The sequence below is a fragment of the Rhinolophus ferrumequinum genome, chromosome 17, assembly GCF_004115265.2.
Source record: "Rhinolophus ferrumequinum isolate MPI-CBG mRhiFer1 chromosome 17, mRhiFer1_v1.p, whole genome shotgun sequence".
In the NCBI taxonomy this organism is placed as follows: domain Eukaryota; kingdom Metazoa; phylum Chordata; class Mammalia; order Chiroptera; family Rhinolophidae; genus Rhinolophus; species Rhinolophus ferrumequinum.
The window spans coordinates 52,387,848-52,413,399 of record NC_046300.1 but is presented as its reverse complement, the minus strand read 5'-3'; the positions used below and the strand labels follow the sequence as shown (position 1 = coordinate 52,413,399).

The window sequence follows — 25,552 nt, the reverse complement described above, 5'->3', positions numbered from 1 at the left end:
GGGATGGGGCGGCCGTGACGCGATTCTGGACGCGTTGGAGGGGCCGGGCCGCTGCCGGATTCGCCGCGGCTGCCGTGTGACGTGGCACAGTCGAAGCCTTAACACTAGAGCCGGAGGGGCCGCGCCAGTCGTCGAGCGGGTCCGCGCCCCGTTAGTACCTTTGGCGGTGCTTCGCCTGACGCGCCGGCTAGCGAGCCGTTCCTGCCGCCCTCTGCCTCAGCTCCTCTTTCTTCTCGCTCAGTTTGCGGGGAGCGTGAACGGAGAAGGCCTGTGGACGCTCCCAACCTCTGCCCATCGCAAGTGCCACCACCGCCATGGGCCTCACCATCTCCTCCCTCTTCTCCCGCCTCTTCGGCAAAAAGCAGATGCGCATTTTGATGGGTGAGTGAGCGACCGAGGGTCGAGTCCCGGTCCCACTGGGGACCGGGGAAGGCCGGGTCTCTACGCTTGGGGCGGGCTCGGGGCCTGTTTTTTCTTTCGCCCGCGGTGGTGGGGGAGGGGCGGCGGGCTGGGGGTCGGGAGGAATTCTTAACGGGGAACAATGGGGCGAAGGGTTGGTAGTCGGCCCAGACTTGCCCTAGAGGCTGGGCAGCGGCGTGGGTAAGTTTTCTTCCTGCGTTTGGCTTTCTCTCCTTGATCTTAGAGAAAGCCCGACAAGATTGGGCGCATATGTGGGGGAAGCGAACTCTCGGATCTCGTAGAGCCCGGAAGACTCTGGCGAGGCCCATTCTGAGAGTGCGAGCTGGCTCCCCTCTTCCCTGGGTGTGGGTGTGGGCAGCGGTCGGGAGGGAGGCCGAGCGACGCCAGCCTTCCTCCTCCCCCTTTCCGCCCGTGTACACACTCTGCACACTTAAGTGGTATGTGAGTGAGCGGTCGCCGTGAGCCCGGAGCCGGCCGGGGAAGGAAGTGACCAGGCCCAGTGCAGTGGCAAAGGGGCACCTAAGGTTTCAGAAGAGTCCGGAGTCCTCAGCGCTCACTTAGCGAAACTTTGCTTCGCGCTGCATTCCGCTTCATATTTTTCTCTTTCCCTTTTCCTTGTTAGTATCCTTGAAAACTGAGTTTTTCAGGAATATGTTTGTTTTGGCCACTCTGAAACACTAAATATACAGAAGGTTCCCCCAAAAAAGTAAACGTACAAATTTTAAGAAAGGAAAAAAAACAGTTAAAATTGTGATACTCAGTACACATATACCGATAAGGAAAGAAGAATACAAGTCTTGTATTTTTTTTGGCACCCCCGGTATTTGGTTCATTTTCTCTGGTTTTCAAACTCATTTTTTAATTAGTAATTTTATTAGCCCAGTTGGTTAAGATTTAATGAAAAAAACATTTAGAAACTAATTTTTTTGAAGCCCATAACAAATTTTCAGTAGCTGAACATGATGACGCTTAATTTTAGGGTAGCCTTGTTAATAATTATAAAAGTGTTCTTTTAAATTCTTTTGAAAAACAGGCTTTTAAAAAACTGTTTTGCAGGGTCTTTTTTTTTAACTCGGCTGAGGGAGAAGGGGCTTGTCACTTGGGTGGTGTAAGCAACGCCTCCCCTGCAGTACTGGGAGTAATCTCCATCATAGCTAAGTTCCACCGATCTGAATAATGCTAAAAGGAGCCCCTCTAACTTCAAACGTTGAAACTTGTTGGTTCATTAACTTGTTTTCCAGAGAGTGGAGGGGTAAAGGTTTTATTTTCGAGTTCTGTTACCATTGAAAGTTTGACAAAGCAAGGTTCGGTAATATTTCAAGGTGTATGAAGATGAAGGGTATACATATTTGGTTCTTTCTTTTACTTTCTTGTTCCAGCTTCTTCACAATTCATGAAACAATTGTTAATGATTCATTCACAAAGGTAAATGAACGTATTTTCTCTATCAAAGTTTCTCAGATTTCATTTTTGAAGAAGGATTTTAAGAGGGCAAGCATATTTAAGCTTTAAAAGTCACGGAAAAATGGTAGTCTAAAAAAGGATCTGTAGTCAGTGGGAGGACTTTGGACTGTGATAATGAATTTTCAGCCTGTTCCTTAAAGAGATTAACTAATACTGATACGTCCTTGTGTTCTGGAAATGCACAACTATGGTTGCTCCTTTTACCGAAGATTTATTGGAAATGAATTGCTGGTTTTCATTTCCTTAGTCTTTTGTGGTGGCTAAAAGTTTCAGAGGGAGAAGAAAAGTGGAATTGTGCTATAAGTACTTGACTGTGTTAGGGGAGTAGTTCTCATTTTACCCCCCAAAATGATGGAAGGACAATGGAAGAGGAAAAGTATTTATTTAACTTTGTGCATGGGATAGAAGACATGATTTGGAATTACTCATTTTGTGTTAAATGTTTTATTACTCAAGATTGCTATTCTTGTTTTGCATTTTCATTTCAGGATAATCATGTTCTCTTGATTAAAAACTCTTTAGTCACAAGGTCAACTTTTATGGTACCTCATCAAATGAAGTAAACTATATGAAGGATGTGTGCATGGATAGGGAAAGAAGTGATTTGGAAGTTTGATACAGTTTGTTTTGTCCAGTTTTATGAGTGACAACATAAATAATAAATAGATCACCCTTAAGATGTCTGCTCCACTGAAGTATTATATTAGAATTACTAGTTAATGATTGGTTTTTCCATATTAATGTTCTGTGGCAAGTATGTGTGCTTTCTTTTCTTTTAAAAGGCTTAAATAAAAATTCATGCTCGCTTTAGTCAGTGACTTCAGATTTTACTATCTTAATGTTATTGAAAGAGCAGTTAGCTAATGAGTCTGGTTTGCCAAATTACTGTGGAGAAATTTTAAATTTTATTCCTACACCCACTCTTTCAGAAGTTCAAGTAACTTAAAAACATGTTTGAAGTTACAGCTTGTAGTTAACTAATTTAAAAAATTAAAAAAAACAATGTCAGATTTAAAGTCATTTAAACTACAGATTGACAGAAATTGTGTAGTTCTTTTTTAAAGGAGAAATCACTCGTGACATTATTTATTGAGCTTAAGTTCAGAGTTTCCACCTTATATTTCTCATGTAGCCCTGCATAATCCTATTTTAATTTTAAGCATGATCTCCATGTCTTTATTTGTGATAAGATGTAATTTTGGTAAATGTATTTTAGATATAAAATTGTGTTTATATCTGAAAGCTCTAATGTGTTCTGTAGAGGAATTATTAATTCTGCTTTTTGAACTTGCAAGTTCCTGCCTGTTGAAAAGCTTGAAAAGTTACTTTCTAAAAGATTGCTAATACCAGTGAAGTTCTGCCTTGCCCTTGTACGTGACTGTGGCTTTTTTAGAACTAGAAAGGTTCAGGAAGGAAGGATCCTCTATTTGACAATTTGAAAAATATTGCCAATATATTAAGTGAGGCTTCAAGCTAAAAAGTGGTGTTTCAGTTTCATGCTTTTTTCGTCTAGCATATTTTGTAAATAGTTATTTTGTAATTTTTTTTCAAAGGCAGTTTTGTACCTTTATTCTACAATCAGCAATTAGTCATCTACATAAACTGTAGATATTTGAAAGTGGTGACAGGTACTTAGGTAACCAACGTAGAGAGCTTATTTGGTGACTCTTCATCCTCATGACACTTTCTGGACAACTGCACCTGGATGCGGTGTGGGACATTCCTTATTCCTTTGGCTCAGACAGCTTCGTTGAGTCTGATGTCAGTGCGCACATCTGGGGTTCCCATCTCTATGGCAAATTTCCCGATCTCTCTGAGTGCCCGAGAGGCACACGTCTTGAACATACTCCATGGATGTGCTTGTGAATGTTGATGGTATATTCTCTGGTCACTATCTCGTTGATGGCAGAACGGCCCTTCTTCTTCTCACCACCTTTCTTTGGGGGAGCCATCCTGGAAAGGAATTATTTTGTAATTTTTAAGTTTTGTCCTGATTCTAAAAATACGCCCTTTTTGTTAAATTTAGAAAACATGATGAAGAGTAAAGAATTACCTGTAATTCCACCAATCCACTATTATTATTTATTGTATTTACTCTAGCCTTTTAAGAGGACGTTTTTGTTCCTCTACAATTGTAGTGATATAGATAGAATTTTGTGTTCTTTTTGATTTAGCTTATCGTGTTTCCCTGAAAATAAGACCTAGCCGGACCATCAGCTCTAATGCATTTTTCAGAGCAAAAATTAATATAAGACCCGGCCTTATATTATATTACATTACATTATATAAGACTGAGTCTTATATTAATTTTTGCTCCAAAAGACGCATTAGAGCTGATGTTCCGGCTAGGTCCTATTTTCGGGGAAACAACGGTAGTAGCATTTTCTCAGGTCATTAGTTGAAAACATAATTGCCAGCCTTTAAAGGAAAGGCCCTTCTGATTAGTTATGTAATATAGGGAAACAATAGAAAAGGCAAAATCTTTAGTTTCATGCCACTAGAAGTTGATAGAGCCATCCATCCTCTTGCCTTATTACGCAGTGTGACTATCAGAGACCTTGATAACTTGCTGCCAATTAACACATGGATCAAAGTGCAGATATTTCTGATCTGTTGGATAGAAGCAAAACCTGAGCTTATTATGATGTAGCTTTCATTTTGATGGTTAAACCTCTGAGGAATTAGATCAAATATTAAGATAGAGTGTGTCCACCAGAAAAATCTGAAGGCAGGATGGCAGTATATAAATACTATTTGAGAGTTCTGGCATCAGACCTAGGTTTTTTTGTTGTTGTTTGGTTTAATGAAAAAAATTGAGATGTAATTCACATAACATGAAATTCATCTCTTTTAAGTGTACAGTTTAGTGGTTTTTAGTATATTCACAAAGTTTTATCACCATCACCACTGTCTTAATTCTAGAACATTTTCATCAGCCCAGAAGGAAACCCCATACCCATAAATTGTCATTGCCATCCACCCTCCAATTCCTCCTGCAACCACTCATCTACTTTGTTTCTATGGGTTTGTCTATTTAGGTTATTTCATATGATGGAATCAATCATAATATATGATCTTTAGTGTCTAGCTTCTTTCACTTAGCATAATGTTTTCAGGGTTTATCTATATTATAGCATGTATCACTACTTCATTTCTTTTTATGTCTGAATGGTAATTCCATTGTATGGATATACCGCATTTTGCTTATCCATTCATCAGTTGATGGAAATGTGGTTTCCACTTTTTGGCTATTATGAATAATACTGCAATGAACATTCATGAACAAATTTTTGTGGGTGCATGTTTTCAATTCTCTTGGATAAATAAATACCTAGGAATGGAATTGTTGGGTCATATATTAACTCTGTTTAACATTTTGAGGAATTGACAAGCTATTTTCCAAAGCAACTACACCATTTTATATTCCCACTAGCTATGAATGAGGGATTTAATTTCTCCACAAGACCTAGGGTTTGAATACTTGTTTTGCTACTCCTGTGATTCTGGGGACATTTCTGAATCTCAGTTGCTGCATCTGAAAAATAGAGGATTATTGTGAGGATTAAATTACAAAAATGTGTGGAATCACCTAGTGTTGTGGTTGGAATACAGTTAGCTTTCAATTTTAAATTATTATGAAGTTGTATTTTAAGCTTCCTTGTGGAAAATTTGAAAGAAAGGAAAACATTAAGAAGAAAACTAGCATATCTGACATTTTATGCTCCTGAAAATACACTTTTTTCTTCCCAGTCTTTTTCCTTTCTGCATTTGTTTCTCTCCAAGTTGAGATCATTGGAATCTAGCTTAATTTAAAAATAAAAGTATTTCTTGCTTTCATAATTTAGTAAACATACTTTTTAATGACTGGCAAAGATTTTGGGGGTAGTTTTGCTGCTAACAGTTTGGTCAAAGTGTAGGTCCAGTTAAGGGGAGCAAATAATTCCCGTATATCTTTCAATACAGAGAGTTGCTTACAGGGGTGGGAGGGAGGGAGGGCATTACTGGCCTGTACAGATAAGAGTCTTATGTTGGCTGGTTGAGAATGGTTATAGTTTCATTTTGTGGAGAAGTCTCATTGCTAAATACTGCAACATTAAGAAAATACAAACTTAAATGACTCAAGGGGTACAAAATTGTTAGACCAACATGTTTTTGAGTAAAGAACTATAGGTATAACGAGTTGTAAGTGATGGTATACATTAATTTGTGCATCTTAAATCTTAAAATAGAAACACCTTTAAAAAAAAAACCAACTCTCCTAGTTTCCATTTATACAGCACTATCATTTTGGGCGCAACTCAAAAGGTTTCTTTGATTTTAGAATCTTCTACGTGGCTGTGAGTCGTTTAACTGTTGTCTTATAATTTTTATTTCATAAATAACTTGTAGATGCTTAAAAACCCTATGGTTGCATTATTTTGTAAACTCCCCTTTTTAAAAATAAGTATGTAAAATATATTCAAGGCTCTTAAGCAGTAATCTTCCTGATAGATGCATCAGGAACTGTAACCAGCCCAACATTTTAATAAAGGAAATCTACTACTTTGGAAATTTGTTCTTTTTAAATAAGTAACATGTTTATTGTGTTAAAAAAAATAACAGTGTAGACGTAGAATATTAACGCAAAGCAGCAGGTATAAAACTTACTGTAACTTAAAATAGTTATATAATCATAATTTGTCTTGGCTTTCTTCTATTTCTTTCAATATTTTTGGATATACACTGTTTTTAAATGGTGGTATGAGGTCCAGTTGGACCTCCAGTGAAGACTGGCATGTACCATAGTTCTCAAAATCTAACTCAAGTGTTTTTTCTAATTGACATCTCAGTTTCAGTTCTTCTGACTTGGGCTTAATATATTTGGACTTAGTTAAAGGGGAGTTTTGCTTTGTTTTGAAATTTGACCAAAATCACTTGAGGAGGATTTATGTTCTCAAGAGACAGCCCTTTCAAACAATGAAAATATATTTCCCTGTTTTCTGTATTTTTACTGAAGATGCCAAACTTTAAGATAGCTACTTTTATTTGTTTGTGTATTTTTTAGAATTATGTTTTCTGATCTTTTTGATACTATTCCATACTCAAAAAATAAAACAGTTCTGGTAACAGTTGGCTTTTCTTATGCCCATGAGTGAGGGCCCTGAGTGGGCAGCTCACTCTGACTAGTAAGTATATCATACTATTTTGGAAAGAACAAATAAATCTGTGTAATAAATAGTATGAAGAAGTAGGGAACAAAGTTTGACTAGAGGACACAGGAATAAGAAGGCATAAGATGCCCAAGTTTCCAGGAGATCTTAAAACTACCCTTTATAGGGTACAGAGCAGAAAGCGTTGTTTGTTATATGAGTAGGAATCTGAATTGCCTGTAGCCTTTAGTTCTGTTTTGAACTAACTGATAAAAGTTAAACTTACTTGCATAGGAATGTATTAGATAAGTGATGTGATTTTTTTTAACTTAATAGCATTGGTTTTGTGTGCTATGTCTTTGATTTAAATATTAAAGCATCGTTGCTTATTAAATCAATACTCAGTTGAATTTCAAAATCTGACAGCGGAAATCTAGGTGGCTAAATGGGATGTCCCTAGAACAATTATACATTCAATGAGCTTATTAGATACTGACCTTCCATTTATGATGTCTTTGACAAACAATGTAGAATATGTAGGTTTTGAGAGATTCATACTTTAAGCATTCAATTTGCTCTTCACTATTACTGTAATAAAGTGGTAAGCCTCTTGTTCTAGTATCGTTCCCTCCCTCCCCTGAAACAAGCACATTCCTTCATGCTTGTATCTGCCTCAAAGGAATCATTTTAAGAATTTAGACATAACTTACATTGGAGATGAATATGATAGGGCCGTTTTTACAACCTCAGTTAACTAGTCTTTTCTCATTTCTGCACATTTGATGTTGAAGTGGATTTAGGTAGGGATAAAATTGGCCTTATCTTCTTTATCATTTGTGGAGACCAGGGCACAGTTTTTTACCGTAGCATCGAGCGAGACCTTTTATCCGAAATTTGTTCTTTATATAAAGGAAATTGAGTTTACAAATCTTAAAGCTAATTTGTCAACTCACTGGTTTTTATATGTTCTCTGATTCAACTTCTAATTTGTATTTTTAAAAGTGGTAATAGTTCATAGAATTAATGAGGACTTAACATGGAAGAGATTGTGTTAGATTATCTGATCCAATCCCCTTATTTTATAGCTAATTTCTCTGGCCTCAGTTTCCTAAAGTGACTTGTTTAAAGGCACTTCACTGGTTTGTGGCAAAGCAAAACTAAAGATTAGAGCTTGCGTCAGCCAGATACTCTTTTCACTACTACATGCTAGCTCTGTAGGTCTAGAAAGAAAGATGAACAGCCTTTATGTAGAAGTGTTGCCTTTGAGAATCAGAAATGAGGTAATTGCACTTCTAACTCATTTGTATGACCAGTTCACTTTAGCTTTCAAACTATAAATTTGTTGTGAAATTATTTCTTAGCACGTGCTTTTGGTCTAGATTTAAAATCTGTGATGTCTTTTTCTAGTTGGATTGGATGCTGCTGGCAAGACGACCATTCTGTATAAGCTGAAGTTAGGGGAGATAGTCACCACCATTCCTACCATCGGTAAGAAAGTTTACAGATGACCTTAATTTATGTCATGATAATATAAAGTGAAATAGAATACAGTTTAATTTTGAAACTAACCTTTGTGTTTTTTTTTTAAGACTTTAGTGTTTCAGAGCAGTTTTAGGATCACAGAAAAATTGAGGGGTTTCCCATATAGCCACTGCCTCCACACATGAATACCTTTCCCCGTTGGCAACATCACCCACTGGAGTGGTACATTTGTTACAATTGATGAATGTACGTTTTCACATCATAATCATCCAGAGTCCATAGTTTACCTTAGGGTTCACTTTTAGTGTTCTACATTCTGTGTTTTTGGATAAATGTGCAGTGACATGTATCCATCATTATAACTCCTACGTTTTTAAAATTGTTTTATTTTCTAGTAGGACTTTAAAAAAACCAATTCTGAGAAAATGCCACAATGAAGGGATTTATTTTCTTAATGACATTGTGCACAATGGTCCTTTTTTTTTTTATCTTTGTAGGTTTTAATGTGGAAACAGTAGAATATAAGAACATTTGCTTTACAGTGTGGGATGTTGGTGGTCAAGATAAAATAAGGCCTCTCTGGAGGCATTACTTCCAAAATACCCAGGTGAGGAATGCTATACATTTTTATAACTTTCTTTATAGACATGCTCTAAAGCGTACGTTAATATCTACTGTTTAAGTGGCTGTTGGTGTTGACTACATGAGTTGCATTCTTCTTATCACTACTTCCATGTTCTTCAGTGGACTCTCACTCATGCTTTTGAAGGCTAAGTTACTGAGGGTGGAAGAGTTACATAGTTGTCATAGTAATATTTTGGAACACTGGGTGGGGGTGGGGGTTGGTTCTCAAGATTGAATTAGATGTCTCATCAGTAGTTCTTTTGGTTTCATTCTTAGTTTAGAAAGTAAGGTCTGTATAACTTTGTCATTACAGTTTTAATGGGTGTAAGACAGTGGTCTTTCCTTTAGCTCAATTACTTACTTTATTAGAATACATTATAAAAACATATTAAGGTAGATATGCTATGTTGATTTATAAGATACTTTTATATTAACGTAGGATATATAATACTGGCATGGAAGAGACAGTAGTGAGCCTGTAGAGCAGAATTTCTCGATTTGGCTGTACATTAGAATCACTTGGGGAGCTTTTAACACCCCCAAATCTTAATCATAACCCCAGACCACTTGAATCAGAATCTGTGGGAATACACACTAGGTATCAGTAGTGCTTCTCAAACTTCAGTGTGCACATTAATTACCTGGGTATTTGTTAAAATACAGACCAATTCAGTAGGGCCTGGCTGAGTAAGGCCTGAGATTTCTAGCAAGTTCTCAGGTGGGTGGTGCTGATGCTGCTGGTCTGGGACATTTCTTTGAGGAACAAGGCTCAAGTAGAGGTTTTCAGCAGCACCACTATTGACACTCGGGGCTGAGTAATTCTTTGTTGTTGGGTGAGGAGAGGGCTTTCCTTTGCATTGTAAGACGTTTAGCAGCCTCCTGGCTGCTCCCACTAGGTGCCCACAGCACCACCCTCATTCCCCCCAACCCAGATGCGTCAACCAAAAATGTCTCCACGTATTCAAAATATCCCCTGGGGACAAAATTACTTCCTCTTGAGAGCCATGGCTCTGGTCTTATTCTTTTATGTGAGGAAACAAGCTTGGAGTGACTTACTGAAGACTGGAGTGCTGGTTCTTGTTCTGCATTTCTGTTTAACCTGGTTTCAACTCGAGTATATGTTTTCCAAAGTTGTGTGATATTACAAGCACTTCATGTATTTAAGATTTGCAGATGCAGATGTCGGTCATTCTTGGTTTCCAACTCTTACAGCATTGTATATAAGTGAGGTATATTGCCACCAGGTGGCAGTAAATACCCTAGGTGAGTGGCTGGGACAACCAGGTTTAAGTATATGTCATATTAAGTGAGAAGTGGCATGTTTTTTTAATTAGAAAATTAGAATGTTTCTGTTCATTAGCATAGATGTTGTTAAAAAGGATATTTTGATGAGTCACATGCTTTAAAAAACTGTCAATGGAAATTTTCAAATACACACAAGAACAGGATAGCATAATAAACTCCCACAAATCTATTACCCAACTTCAATTATTAGGATATGGCCAATATTGTTTAATTGATACTCCTCTCTAATGTACTTCACCTTTTGGGTTATTTTAAAGTAAGTAATAGTCATTTCAATTAGGGAATATGCTTATGAAGTAAAAATAGGTATGAAGTTAAAACTTTGCTAATCCTAAATCTTAATTCTGAACCAGGGGTAACCCTGGTCTTACCCTAGATTTGTTTAGAATGCTTTATAATTTACTTTGAATTCTTAACTTGAGATTAGACCCTTTCCTGGCCTCTTTGGATTACCTTAGAATCATAAGTCCAAGTACTTCTTCCTAGGGAGTTCTTACCTTCTGGAGAAAGCTTTGTGTATTAACCTGATATAATCACATCTAAGCTCTTACAGATTGCTGTCTTAGTATTCCTGACCAGTTCTTTTAGCTATAACATTTAAAAGAAACTAATTATGCCATTTAACCATTTTTCTAATTTACGTTAATCTGGGATCACAGTGTTTATTGTAGTAGATTCATCTTCATTAGTTAATTTCCAATTATTTTGCCTTAAATAATTAAGTGAATATTTGGCCATTTAAGTAATCTTTTCTTATAGAAGCCAGGCTTATGTTTAGAATCTTAGCTTTTCTGTACTCTTGATTCTAGGCTATCCAAGGAAGTGAATAACTTAGAATTTATTTCTAAAATAATTCTCCCTCTCAATATACATTTGGGACTGATTGCATTACTTACATTTTAAAACAGAATAAAAATGGATTGTTAGTACAAAAAAAAATTAGATCCCTTTTAGAGGCGTTACCTCTTACAGAGGGATAGGTTCTAAAAAGGAATAGCTTTGGGACTAGGAGGAAAAGGAGGAGACGCTATGTTAACTAAATGCCTGTGATAAGGCAAGCACGATGCTAGATTCTTTCATACCTTTATGATTGCATTTAATTTTTAATAGGCTTATAAAGTTTGTGGTATTTTACAGAAGAGGAGGCATGTTCAAGGATTAAGTAATTTATATAACTAAAAAGGAGCACTGAGATTTGCATTTGGGTGTCTCTTTACTTTTGTACTGGCTCATAGCACCAAAAGTTTTTTCAAAGGTTAGGATGTTTAAATTGATGGTTTCCAACAAAGATAAAGGAAATGGGTTTGAAATGTGCTAGATCAAAAGGCAATTGTTATTTAAAGAACATAGCCTACAATATGTATTAGGTACCCTGGCAAACTCAGTGCTCGTGGTAATACTGAGGGATAAATAAAAAATGATGTAGCCGTCAGTGGATTTAGTCTAGTTATGGAAGTCATAGTACAGGACAATTTGTGATAAAAGTGACAAATGATCAAAAATACTTTAGCAGTCAGGGTTGTAAGTAGACTATTCAAAGTAATCACGTTAGTATTAATAGGAAAAGATTTTAATAAAGCTATGAAATTAATCTGCCGTCTCTCCAGTTGACAAATTTTTTATACTTTCTCATTTGAAAGTTTTTAGACAAGTCTTAATTCGACAAATTACTTCCGAATTCCACTTCTTTTGTAGTATAGAATTCCAATATTTGTGACTATCTTAAAGAATGGTTACTACCTTCCTTTTTTTTAAGAATTTACTTGGTCAAGTCAGCCTTGAATTTTTCTTGATAGTATTTTGCTTAATTTTCCTTACCGATTCTGGAGTTGGCAGGCAACATTCTGGAACAACGCTAACTTTTCCTGATGAAGCATATAAAAACTACTGTAGTGTGCCTCTTCCCCCCCCCCTTTTTTTTTTAGCACTTTGCACATTCCTTTGAATAAGCTAGTTAATAAATTTGTGAATCTTGAGGATTGTTGGCTTATTTTCCATTTGTCCCCACTTTGTGGCCATTTTGTTACTTACACTTACCTGCACTTAAATATGTAAGGGCTTAGGGAAGCGGGGAATGGAATAAAATTCAGTCTTAGCATAGTTGAGGAAACTGATTATCAGTTGGTTAAACGTAAGATTTCTTTTGATTTGAAATAACATTTCAAATGTTGAAATCAGAAATAGTGTTCAAATTTGTTTTTCTTATTTAGAGCCCTATTTTTTCTTTTTAATAAGGGGACATCTTCTTCCTAACATTTTTACCTTTTGATATGGTTTTGTTTCCTGTATTCATGTTTTGTATTTAGTGTATCCTTTGACTGTTATAATTTATTTAAACAATTTTTCCCCAGGGTCTTATTTTTGTGGTAGATAGCAATGATCGTGAAAGAATTCAAGAAGGAGCCGATGTGCTGCAGAACATGGTAAGAATATTTTTTAAATTTATCATTTCCAAGATGTATTTTTCTGGGTGACAGTGAGGGTGGTAGTGGTTGGTACATCTTAACTGTGTGGTTAGATTACACAAATGAATTTTTTTAGCTCTAGAAAGAACCTTAAGAAACTGTCATCACAGGTTCTTAAGGATGCACATAAAAATCTCTTGTAAAGCTTTTAAAAAAAACACAGAAGAGTGGCTAGTTAGGGAGAAGGCCCAGCTTGTTTGAGAATGCTGCATGAGTGATTTTGATGTGTATCTCTGGTTGAGGATGTCTACATTACTTCAGTCCTTTATTTTATAGATATAAAATCTATAGTTTTGCAACTTTTGTGATGTAGGGATCCTGTTTCAAATCCCTGTTACTATTACAAAACAAAGAATACATTATAGGCATAATGTAGAGAAAAGTGAATCCAATGGAGGTAGTAGGATTTTGGTTGACAGTGGCATTTTGGCCTTGCCATGTATCAGACTAATGTTTTCCTGTGTTCAGACTGCTAAAAAGCCTGAAGGGGTGAGGTGGGAATTATAGAACAAACTAGTCACGGCTTCACACTTGTAGCCATAAAATATAATTCTAATTCATTGTTCCTCAGACTGGAGTGTGGTTTGTAAAACCATTGTGTCAGTATATGTGTAACTAAGTAACTGGTTTTTGTTCTAATGTATTATTGCCCCTTCTGCTCTTTTTTTTTGTAAACAGCTTTATTAAGATAAAACTTCACTCATTTACAGTGTACAAGTCAGTGGTTTTTAGCATACAAAACTTTACAACCATTACCACAATCTAATTTTAGAACACTCTCATCACCCCATAAAGAAATCCTAGCACTATTAGTATTCATTCCCCAGTCCTTCCTCCACTCCACCCCACACCCCCAAGCTCTGACAACCACTAAACTATTTTCCGACTCCATACATATGCCGATTCTGGACATTGATATAAATGGAATCATTCAATATGTGGTCTTTTTGTTACTTTTTAAACTTTTTGTTACTTTTCACTTAGCATAAGTTTTCAAGGTTGGTGTTGTAGCATATATCAGTACTTCATTCCTACAGGCTTCTTTTCTACTCTTGGAATTATTGTGTTTTTCATGAAACCGCTAATGTCCTTGTATTGTACTCCTGCTGTTTTCTGATCCATCTGGTTGAAAAGGATAAAAGTCCAAAAAGAATCATTATGTAAATGCTTTTACTACTAAGCACCATAAGATTCTGCCATAAATATTTATTGCCCCATGTGTTTCTTGTCCTTGCCAATTCTGACCCTCAGTGGATGATCATGAAGGCTGAATGATTTACCTTAATGGAGTACAGGATGATTGGCTTGAAAAAGTTTTCCTTTGTTTAAAGGCATATGATAATTTCCTTGGGATTTAAGAGTGAAGGATAAGAGATTTAAGTTGGAGTACCTGAACTTTATGTGGACAAACTGGGTTGCTGTTTAATAATGTATATAATGTTTAATAAATAGTATATGTAGGAAGACTGTGTTTTGCATAGTTGGTTACAATAATTGGATACCAGTTTTTTAGTTGTTAATATCTTGGCTTTTATTTCCAGCTTAAGGAAGACGAGTTGCAAGATGCAGTGTTGCTGCTTTTTGCAAACAAGCAGGATTTGCCAAATGCTATGGCCATCAGTGAAATGACAGATAAATTAGGTCTTCAGTCTCTTCGTAACAGAACAGTAAGTATTTGGAGGTTCATATTAACCTCCTATTAGAATTATTAGGATAATTGTTTTAGCTAGTATTTACTTTAAATATTTATTGACTAATTGTCCCCTTTGAACAAATAAGCACATTATTTTTCAGTAATACATTCTTATATACAAACGAGCTTTACAGGCATTATTTCATATCTTTATAAATGTGTTCAATTTTACTTTAAAGTATGCTGATATCGTCTCCATTTTTTAGCTTTTAATATATATCCTTTAAGGATCCAAAGATTTAAATATCTTTATTTTACTTGATTTTTGTTAACTTTATCCTCAAAACGTTTAGTATTGATAAAGATGTGGAAAACTGTAGTGTATGAGAATTGTAATGTCTAAAGATGATTGATATTTAAAATTTTATGTCTTTTAAATAGCTCTGCAATAAATATTTTATAATTTGTTTTTTAGCAGCTGTACATTAGATAATGTGTGTACTGTTTGCATGGTAGCATCAAGTTTTGTGACTTATAATTATGATACTAAATAAATTTTGAATTTAAAATTTTAAGATATTTGCTCTCTAATAGCTTATCATTTTATATCAGTGTTTTAAATATTCGCAAAACACAACATACTGTTTTATATATAAAGATGATATCACAAACTATTAGTGTAGCTTGTGCTTTACAATAGCTTTTCATTAGCTTGTCAACAAGGCAAATATTGTGCTGTGGTGATAACTTGTGTAGACTGTTTGGGATGTTCCAGGCTGATTTAAATAAGATAAACTGCAAATGATACCGGTTTTCCATGCTGTGAAGATACGAATTCATGCCTTTTTCCAGCCTTCTAGGTTTTTGGGGTGTTTGGTATTCGAATAATACTTGGCAGCATGGTATACTTGCAGGGCCTTGCAATATTAAAGCAAGCTCTTTATTCTAAGGCAAAATAAAACTGGTCAGTAAAGAAATAAAAATAAACTATCCTTTCAAGGTAATTAAATTGTTTTCTAGGTCTTTTTCTTGCTATTTGTAACTGAACAGCAGTACATATAGTTACTAAAGTCATTTTAAAAGTAGAACTTTCTGGAATTCATGACTAAAGACAGTGAAATTATCTGAAAAGCTTGACTCTAAAGCATCAAGAAGTCCTGTATTCTTTCAGAATTTTGCCTCTTGTACCCTGAACTTCTTTATGGGGAACGAGAGTTACAAGGACCAGGTGGATACTTTATTAGTTATTAATCTTCCCATGAATAGTCTTTTCAGATTAAGTAGTGAATAGTTGATTGAATTTAACGATTGGGTAGGATTCTTTAAATGTGAGAGGAGTTTGTGAGAAGCAAGAGTTACAAGAAAACTCCCAATCTGTACGGTTACTGAGATCATTAAATACAAAATCAATCATTTTGAAGTGTAATACTTGAATGCATTTACTCATTTATTCCTATGGTTTTATATATTAATTTTTTCCTATACGTTTATGGTAACTGCTGACTAATACCCCCAGGCAACTGGGGGAAAATACTTAATTTTCTGATTAAGAAATTTTAAATACTGTGTTATACATAGTCTTATGTTAAGTATTTTCTTGTCCTTTCTTTTTAGTGGTATGTTCAAGCCACTTGTGCTACACAAGGAACTGGTCTGTATGAGGGACTTGACTGGCTGTCAAATGAGCTTTCAAAACGTTAAAGGAAACTGGACATCTAACGAAGGACATGTTTGATAGAATTGATCTAGGCTTGTTACAACAAAATTAGCTTGCATCTTGGTTATTAAACAGTATCTGGGACTGGTTTGGGTAGAATATTACAGCGTTTAAACTTATTTTGTTGCCAATTGTTTACCAAGCATAATGTTGCAATTTAGCAATATGTTTGGTTTTAAAGAAATTCTCCTTAACTTGGAAAAAAAGTGTCCTCTTAATTTTTCTTCCCTTAAGCCTAAATGCCTGGACATAGCTATTGTGACACCTTTAAATAAATCCGTTTTGAATGTTTTTTGAGCCCTCAACAAATAATGTTTTAAAGTTATCCCCTTGCTACTTTACTGATAACCTTGATCATTCCGGGGACAGTCTGCTGATTTAAAAAATGTAGCATTCCATTTGTATTTATTTTTCTCCCTTGCCAAAAAGATTTTCTAATACTGCTTGTACCAGCCAGGGAAATGCTCCAAAACACTATTCAGATCCCTTGCACTGAGGAAACTTATTTTTCCCCCCATTATTGACTCCTGGCTTCTATCAGCCAAGATTACCTTGGTGTGGTTTGGATTCGATAGCTAATTAGTTCTGTGCTGGTTGCAAAGAGTTCATATTGAGATGATTTTTTTAATACCCAGCAGATTGTCTTTCTTTATATTGTATCTTTTTTATGTTGCATGTTGCTTTTGGTATCAGCCTGACTCTTTGCCCAGTATATGATAGTTCTGCTGTTGTTTTATTGTTTATTGGTGAACATATCTTCATTCAGAGTTTTTGAAAAACTCTTCAAACTCAAATGAATACATTTTCTTCATAACCCATTTGGAACTATTCCTAATAAAATGATAAACTATGTAATTGGTGTGTTGTTTTTGAGTCTTAAAGATGTTTGAAATGGATTTTCTTATTTAACGAAGTTGATTTGCATATTTGACATACTGTGAACAATAATACAGATCCCAGTGAATTTACTAATTGTTTAAATTGGACATAAAATATGGGTTGCTATCGTGTATATAACAGAGTGGAGAGCAACTTCAAAAATTTAGTGTTCTTTGATAAAATACCATTTTGACACTGTATATTTCTAGACTCAGATCAAGAGTAAAAAGTTGTAATAAAATGAACTTCCCAAAAAGCATGTATGCATGTGTTTGTTTTCACAGCTAAGGTTAGTTAAAATACAAGTGCTGTTTGCATGGCAGAACGCATAGACTGGTAGTGAGATTGCTCTCCCGCGAAGAGACGAACAAAGTTAAGTACTTTTTCACTTCATAAATTTCAGAACTTCTACAAAAAGCTGCACGTGACTGATTTATTTGTTAATAAAGTAATACAGGTAGTATGTGCTTCATTAACTACATCTAAGTTATTAAGAACTTAATTTGGTAACCTCGTGAGTAACTTTTGTTTTTGTCTAATGTTTCATGTATTTTATAAACCTGGCTGTTTTTTATCCCCCTCCTATATTTTATTTTTTTTACACTTTATTTATTTTGATATTCAATGTTATATTAATTTCGCTGTACAGAAAATTGGTTAGGCATTTATATAATTTAAGATGTAATCCCCCTGACTAGTACCCACTTGACATTATATATAGTTATTACCATTTTATTGACTATATTCCCTATGCTGTGCTTTACATCCCCATGAGTATTTTGTAACTACTGATTTGTACTTAATCCCTTCACGTTTTTCAAACTGCCCTCCAATCCCCCTCCCATCTATCACCCCAATAAATCTAGTACCCATCAGACTCTATACATAGTTATTACAATATTATTGACTACATTACTTAGGCTATACCCTACATCTTCGTGACTGCTTTGTAACAACCAGTTTGTATCTCTTAATCCCTTCCTCTTTTACACCCAATCACCTCTCATCTGGCAACCATCAAAATATTCTCTGTATTTATGAGTTGGTTTCTGTTTCATTGTTTACTTTCTTTAGATTCTACATATCAGTGAAATCACATTGCATCTGTCTTTCTCTGTCTGAAATACTCAGCATAATACTTTCCAGATCCATCCATGCCATTGCAGATGACAAGCACCCATTCCCTTCCATGGCCAAGCAATATTCCATTGTATATATGTACCACCCACCATCAGTGGACACCCAGGTTGTGTCCACATCTTGAACATTGTAAACAATGCTGCAGTGAACATACGGATGCTCACCCCCTCGAAGCAGTGTTTTGAGTTTCTTAGGATAATACCCTGAAGTGCGATTACTGGGTCCTCCTTTGTCTTTTGCTATAGCCTTTGTTTTAAAGTCTATTTTGTCTGGTATTGCTACCCCAGCTTTGCTTGTTTCCGTTTTCATGAAATACCTTTTTCCATTCTTTACTTTCAGTCTGTGTGTGTCTTTTGATCTGCAGGGAGTCTCCTGTAGGCAGCATGTGTAAAGGTCTTGTTTTTTAATCCATTCAGTGCCCCCCATCTTTTTTTAACTTTAACTTTTTTGTTTTTTAAATTGGGGAATACTGGGGAATAGTGTTTTTCTCCAGGGCCAATCAACTCGTTATTGTCCTTCAATCTAGTTATTGCCCTTCAATCTAGTTGTGGAGGGTGCAGCTCACTGGCCCATGTGGGAATTGAACCAGCAGCCCTCTTAAGAGCTCATGCTCTAATTAGCCATCCGACTGCTCCTAGCCCTCCCCCGCCCCATCTTTTGATTGGAGCATTTAATCCATTTACATTGAAAGTAATTGTTAATAGGTAATGTAGTTATTGCCATTTTATTCATATCTATATATTTTTTCATTTGAAGTCCCTCCAACATTCCTTGTAATACTGGTTTGGGGGTGATGAACTCTGTTAGCTTTTTCTTGTCTGGGAATTTCTTTATCTCTCCTTCAATTCTAAATGGTAGCTTTGCTGTATAGGGCAGAGTATCTTGGTTGTATGTAGGTCTTTTTTTTCCCATCACTTTGAATATTTCCTGCCAATCCCTTCTGACCTGCAAAGTTTCTGTTGAGAAATCAGCTGACAGTATAATGACAGCTCCCTTGTAGGTAACTGACTGCTTTTCTCTTGCTACTTTTAAGATTCTCTCTGTCTTTAACCATTGCCATTTCATTAGGTTGGCACAAAAGTAATTGAGGTTTTTGCAATTTTTTAATCTTTTAAACTGCAATTTTGCACCAACCTAATAATTATGATGTGTCTTGGTATGGGCCTCTTTGGGTTCATCTTGTTTGAGACTCTGCACTTCCTGGACTTGTACGTCTATTTCCTTCAGGTTAGGGAAATTTTCTGTCATTATTTCTTCAAATAGGATTTCAATTCCTTTCTCTCTCCTGGCACAACTATGATGCAAATGTTGTTATGCTTCATGTCTCACAGGGCTGTTGAAACTGTCCTCATTTTTTAAGATTTTTTATTTTTGATGTTCTGATTGGGTGTTTCTTTTATCTTCTAAGTCATTGATTCGATCCTCTGCTTCATTTAATCTTGATTCCCTCTAATATATTTTGTTTTAGTTATTCTTTATTTCTGACTGGTTCTTTTTTAAGTTTTCTATCTCCATTTTTATGTTTCTTATCTCTTTGTTGTTCTCCCTGAGATCATTGAGCATCCTTATAACTAGTGTTTTGAACCCTGCGTCTGGTAGACTGCTTGTGTGCATTGTGTTTAGTTCTTTTTCTGGAGCTTTGTTCTGTTCTTTTATTTGGGACATGTTTCTTTGTCTCCCCATTTTGGCTGCCTCCCTATGTTTGTTTCGATGTATTAGGGCTGCTGTGTCTTCTGGTCTTAGTAGAGTGGCCTTACATAGTGTGCTGTGGAGCTCAGTGGTGCAGTCTCTCTGGTCACCTGAGCCGGGTGCTCCAGATGTGCCCCTTGTGTGGATTGTATGTGCCCTCCCGTTGTAGTTGTGCCTTGGTTGCTTTCTCCACATTAGTGAGAGGGATTGACCCTCGGATTAATTGGTTGTGAGGACTGGCCGTGACTAAAGTGGGGGAGCTGTTGTGCAGAGGTTGGCCTTATAGAGCAGGATTTGCTTTAGTAGGGCTCTGGTGCCTGCCCGGTCTTCCCTTTGTATGTGTCATCCTCTCAGGCAGCCAGGTGATACTCCAGCTCCGTTCGAAGCTGGCCACTGGGTGTACCAGCCCCAAGGCCTCCAGAGAGGGGCCGCACCACAAGCCCTGTGCCCTGCCCAGGGCCACCTGGAATGAGCCACAGCAATCCGTGGATGGTGGCCTCTCACCCTGGGCTTGGAGGTTCCTTGAGAGGCTAAGTCACAAACTGAGGCTGGCTGCAGTGAATGCTGGCCTTGGGGTTGCTCCGCAAGAGTTACAGGACACACTGAAGCCAGATGCTGCTTGTTTGGGTTTTGTGAACCTTTGAGACATTTTAGGAAAGTGCAGCATGAGCTAAGACAGGACTTTATGGATGCAAAGCCACTAGAAGTGGCTTGGGTGTGCCTGAAAGTTTGGGGCTGGGTCTCGGAATCACCAGGGTACGGCGAACAGTGTTAGGTTGATGGGAGACTCAGATATGGCGACACCCCTGTCTGCGCCCGGGAAAGGGGCACAGCTTAACAGAAGAAACAGTGGCTTTTGCCAGCAGTGCTGTCGGAGAAAGCTGCCCCTTCAGCCTTCTTCCTGAAGCCAGACAACTTTCCTCCCATATGTCCCTGGTGCCTTTCAAGCTGCTTCCCCAGTGCTGAAGCTCAGAGCGAGTCAGTCCGTCAGCGAGTAAATCCGTGCACGGGTCCTTGAAAAGGATTGCCTGGGACTGCAGTCGCCCTTACTCAGCCACAGCCCTTACTCAGCCACAGTCTCTGTTGGTTTCCACAGCCAGAACAGCCAGAAGTTACAGGGACTGGAAATTGTGGCTGGAGGTAGCCTGGTGTGGGGGCTGGGACCCTTCGCTCTTCTAGTGGGGAGCTCCGCAGCCAAAATATTGTACTGATTTTTAACGGTTACACAGGGGTGTGGGACCGGTCCGTTTTGCGTCTCTGCCTCTACTACCAGTCTTGAAGTGTGGCTTTTTCTGTACGTCCTTAGTTGTAGGATTTTGTTCAGCTTGACTTCAGGCGATTCTCGATGATTGTTCTGTAGTTCAGTTGCAATTTTAATGTGGTCATGAGAGGAGGTAAACACAGCTTTTACCTACTCCACCACCTCGACCGTTTCACAGTTCTTGGATTGTTGGGTTCGTTTTCTTTTTGTGTGTGTGTTTTCTCTTTGCTTCTCAGTTTTGGAGGTTTCTGTTGAGATACCCTAAAACTCAGAGATTCTTTCCTTAGCCACATCTAATCTGTCTATTAATGTGCCCACCAAAGGCATTCGTTTATTACAGTGTTTACATACAGCATTTCTTTTTGATTCTTAGAATTTCCATCCCTGCTAATATTGCCCATCTGTTCTTGTACACTGTCTACCCCTTAACATAATTTTAGTTGTTTTTAATTCCTGGTCTGGTAATTCTGTCATCTCTGAGTCTGGTTCTGATGCTTGCTCTCTCATCAAACTATTTTTTGCCTTTTAGTGTATCCTGTAATTTTTTCTTTATCACTGGACATGGTGTACTGGGTCAAAGGAACTGCTGTACATAGGCCTTCCGTAATGCCATGGTAAGATGTGGAGGTGGGGGGGGGTGCATTCTATAGTTCTAGGATTAGGTCTCAGTCTTTTAGTGAGCCTATGCCTCTGGACTGTGAACTTCACGTGTGTTTCTCAGGTTGTTTTTCCTCTCCCCTGTGGGTCAGGATGGCTAGAATGGCCTGCAGTTGAGTATTTCCGTTCTGCCTGGTCAGTTAGGCTCTGCTAAAACCCTGGTAAGTTAGGGTCTGATTAGTTTCTCCTGAGGGCAGAACTTGTTAAGATCAGGATAGTCTTGCGTGTTTTAAAACGGTTTATCTCTCCCTCCCCTTACTGAAACATGAGGGGATTTTTCTCCTATAGTCACTGTGAGAAGCTGGCAAAGATCCAGGAGGTAAAACTCACAAAAGTATGGGCCCTCTGCTAACGACTGGGTTCCCCTGGTGTTTTGAACTCTCAGTTGTCCACATTGAGCCTCCAGCAGTTCCTTAATTACAGTTCAGGTTTCCCTACCTGGCACTGGTTCCCACAGCGGTTTCTGCTCCGTTAAGTTGTGATTCTCTGTATTCATCTGTTGGTCTCTCCAATTTTGGGGTCACTGGTTTGCCCTGTGACATGGATCTAAGGTTAGTTGATTTTTCAGTTTGTTGAGTTTTTCACTTCTTAGGACATATTGACAACTTCCAAGCTTCTTATATGCTGGACCAGAAACCAGAAGTCCCGGATCAAACTTCTTAAATGTGAAATTTCTGGTTCTTGGTTATGGAGGTGAAAGTGACTTCTGACTTGTCATTGGAAACAAGTGCTTATGCTTCCTGGTGGCAAGATGGATGTTTCTTGAATGTACGCGGTCTGACAGTTAAGGTCTGACAGTTAAGTTCGAGAACTTGTTGCAACGCTGTTGCTAACCTTTTTTTCTATATCAGGGATTATTCATTATGAATTTGTACCAACTGGACAGTTTACTATTTGGAAGTGCTGAAAAGGCTGCATGAAAAAGTTAGACAACATGAACTTTTCACCAACAATTCATGGCTCTTCCATCATGACAATGCACCAGCTCACACGACACTTGTCTGTGAGGGAGTTTTTAGCCAGTAAACAAATAACTGTATTGGAACTCGCTCCCTATTCACCTGACCTGGCCCCCAATGACTTCTTTCTTTACCCGAAGATAAAGGAAATATTGAAAGGAAGACATTTTGATGACATTCAGGACATCAAGGGTAATATAACAGCTCTAATGGCCATTCCAGAAAAAGAGTTCCAAAATTGCTTTGAAGGGTGGACTAGGTGCTGGCGTCGGTGCATAGCTTCCCAAGGGGAGTACTTCGAAGGTGACTGTAGTGATATTCAGCAATGAGGTATGTAGCACTTTTTCTAGGATGAGTTTGTGAACTTAATTGTCCAACTTCATATGTATTCGTTACCAACTTTGGTAGAATCAATATGAAAATTTAGATTGAGTAATAAAGAGCAAGTGGTTGGTATATATGTAAGAACATCTGAAGATCTGGTATAGTGAAAAATTAATAATTTCTAGAGTCATTACCTATTCAGAAAGTCGAAGTGAGAAAGCAATTAGAAATAATCTTCTACCACCCGATTACCTTTTCCAAGGATCAGCAGAGTTAACGTTGGGATAGTATCTGCACACCAACAACTCTTCCCAAATGACACGTATAATCAGCTTGTTAATTTTAGGAAAATGTTAGGAATAAAATACTAGCTTTATAGTCAATCTCATTAAGGTCATCTAAATATTTTACTTTAAAGGCTGCAATATAAACATGGAATTGATTAGGTCTTGGCTCTAAAATTTACTCCTGAGAGACATTTAGGCTCAAGCATATTCTTGATAAATTTCTGATATCATACATGTTGTGACATTTTAATCAGGTGCCTAACTTAAAGGAAGTTACCACTACTGGAAGGCTACTTGGCCGCTTCTGTTTCTTACTGTGTTACTTACAGACTTTACCTTACAATTATTTCCACAAAGCATATAAAATTTCTGATTGGTTATATTCTAGTAACAAAGATTTTTGAGAGATCAACAGCAAAAGCTACAATCTGGACTCAGTTAAGAATAATTAAGGCAGCAATTATTCTACTGATTCTACTAATTATACTAGTACGTAAATGTCTCCAAGGTCCTTTGTGTTTTACAGTACAGTTGAGCCAAGTGCCTTGACCTTGCTAGGGATTTCTGCACTTCTCGTGGTATGCTGCAAATTATATTGGCATCTAAGTACTCAGCTGGTGTGTGGCTTAGCACTGTCATCTGTAGGCAGGAACGGACCAGTACTTTGGTGGCAGTGCTTGTTTAGGCTGGGTTGAGTGCCATTCAACTAATTAGGGATGTATTAAGCACAGACTGAGCAAGATTTGCCTCTTGGATAGCCCTGAAGAGGTGAGGGATGATGGTTTAAAAAAGGGGGCGGGGGAGGGGATTGTTCAACAATAAAGTTTTTAAAATGGGCTCCAAAGATACAGAAATGGCCAACAAGCACATAAAAAGATGCTGAACACCATTAGCCATCAGGGAAATGCAAATCAAAACCACAGTGAGATGTCACTAGGATAGCTGCAATCAAAAAGAAAATAAGTGTTGGTGATGATGTAGAGAAATTGGAACCCTCATACATTGCTTGTGGGAATGCAAAATGGTGCAATTGCTTTGAATAACTGGCAGTTCCTCAAAAGGTTAAATATTTTCCATATGGTCCAGCAATTCCATTTTTATTTTATTATTTTATTTTATTTTATTTTAAAAGATTTTATTGGGGAAGGGGAACAGGACTTTATGGGGGAACAGTGTGTACTTCCAGGTCTTTTTTCCAAGTCAAGTTGTCCTTTCAATCTTAGTTGTGGAGGGTGCCGTTCAGCTTCAAGTTGTTGTCCTTTCAGTCTTAGTTGTGGAGGGCACAGCTCAGCTCCAGGTCCAGTTGTTGTTTTCTAGTTGCAGGGGGCGCAGCCCACCATCCCTTGCAGGAGTCGAACCGGCAACCTTATGGTTGAGAGGACGCACTCCAACCAACTGAGCCATCTGGGAGCTCAGCGGCAGCTCAGCTCAAGGTGCCATGCTCAATCTTAGTTGCAGACTAGTTGCATCCCGACTCGAGGAGTTGAACCGGCAACCTTGTGGTTGAGAGCCCACTGGCCCATGTGGGAATCGAACCGGCAGCCTTCGGAGTTAGGAGCATGGAGCTCTAACCGTCTGAGCCACCGGGCCGGCCCCAGCAATTCCATTTTTAAATATATGCCTAAGAGAAATGAAAACAGGTCTACTCAACGTGTACACAAATATAGAGCATTATTCATAGAAGCTAAACAGTGGAAGCAGTCCAAATGCCAGATGGAGATAAAATATGGTATGTCCATACAATGGATTATCATAAAAAGGAGTGAAGTACTGATACAAACTACAACATGGAAGAACCTTAAAAACATACCAAGTGAAAGAAGCCAGTTGCAAAAGACACCATAATTGTATGATTCCATTTATATGAAATGTCCAGAACAGAGACAAAAGGTAGGTGAGTGGTTGCCAGGAGCTGAGGGGAAGAGGACGTGGGAGTACTAGCTAATGAGTATGGGGTTTCTTTTTGGGGCCAGTCTTTGTCCATTCAGTTGACATGCAGTGAGAAAAAACCCTTAAAGAGGAAAAAAGATCAATATTTAGATTGAAAAATCAAAGCATCATGAGATTCTTTAATTTAGAAGAAAAAGGACACAGGATGCAAAAAGCCAGATTTCTTT

At 37.6% G+C, this 25,552-nt stretch overlaps 1 protein-coding gene and 1 pseudogene across 1 annotated transcript; one reads left to right on the top strand and one right to left on the bottom strand.

Moving 5' to 3' along the window:
• Positions 1–44: 44 nt before the first annotated feature.
• On the top strand, positions 45–17,094 carry ARF4 (ADP ribosylation factor 4). The gene is made up of 6 exons (XM_033132980.1): positions 45–381; positions 8,421–8,501; positions 8,993–9,102; positions 12,776–12,847; positions 14,431–14,556; positions 16,137–17,094. The coding sequence occupies exons 1-6, from the start codon at positions 315–317 to the stop codon at positions 16,221–16,223; spliced, it is 543 nt and encodes a 180-aa protein (XP_032988871.1). The 5' UTR covers positions 45–314; the 3' UTR covers positions 16,224–17,094.
• On the bottom strand, positions 3,478–4,034 carry LOC117037083 (60S ribosomal protein L31-like; annotated as a pseudogene).
• Positions 17,095–25,552: the final 8,458 nt, after the last annotated feature.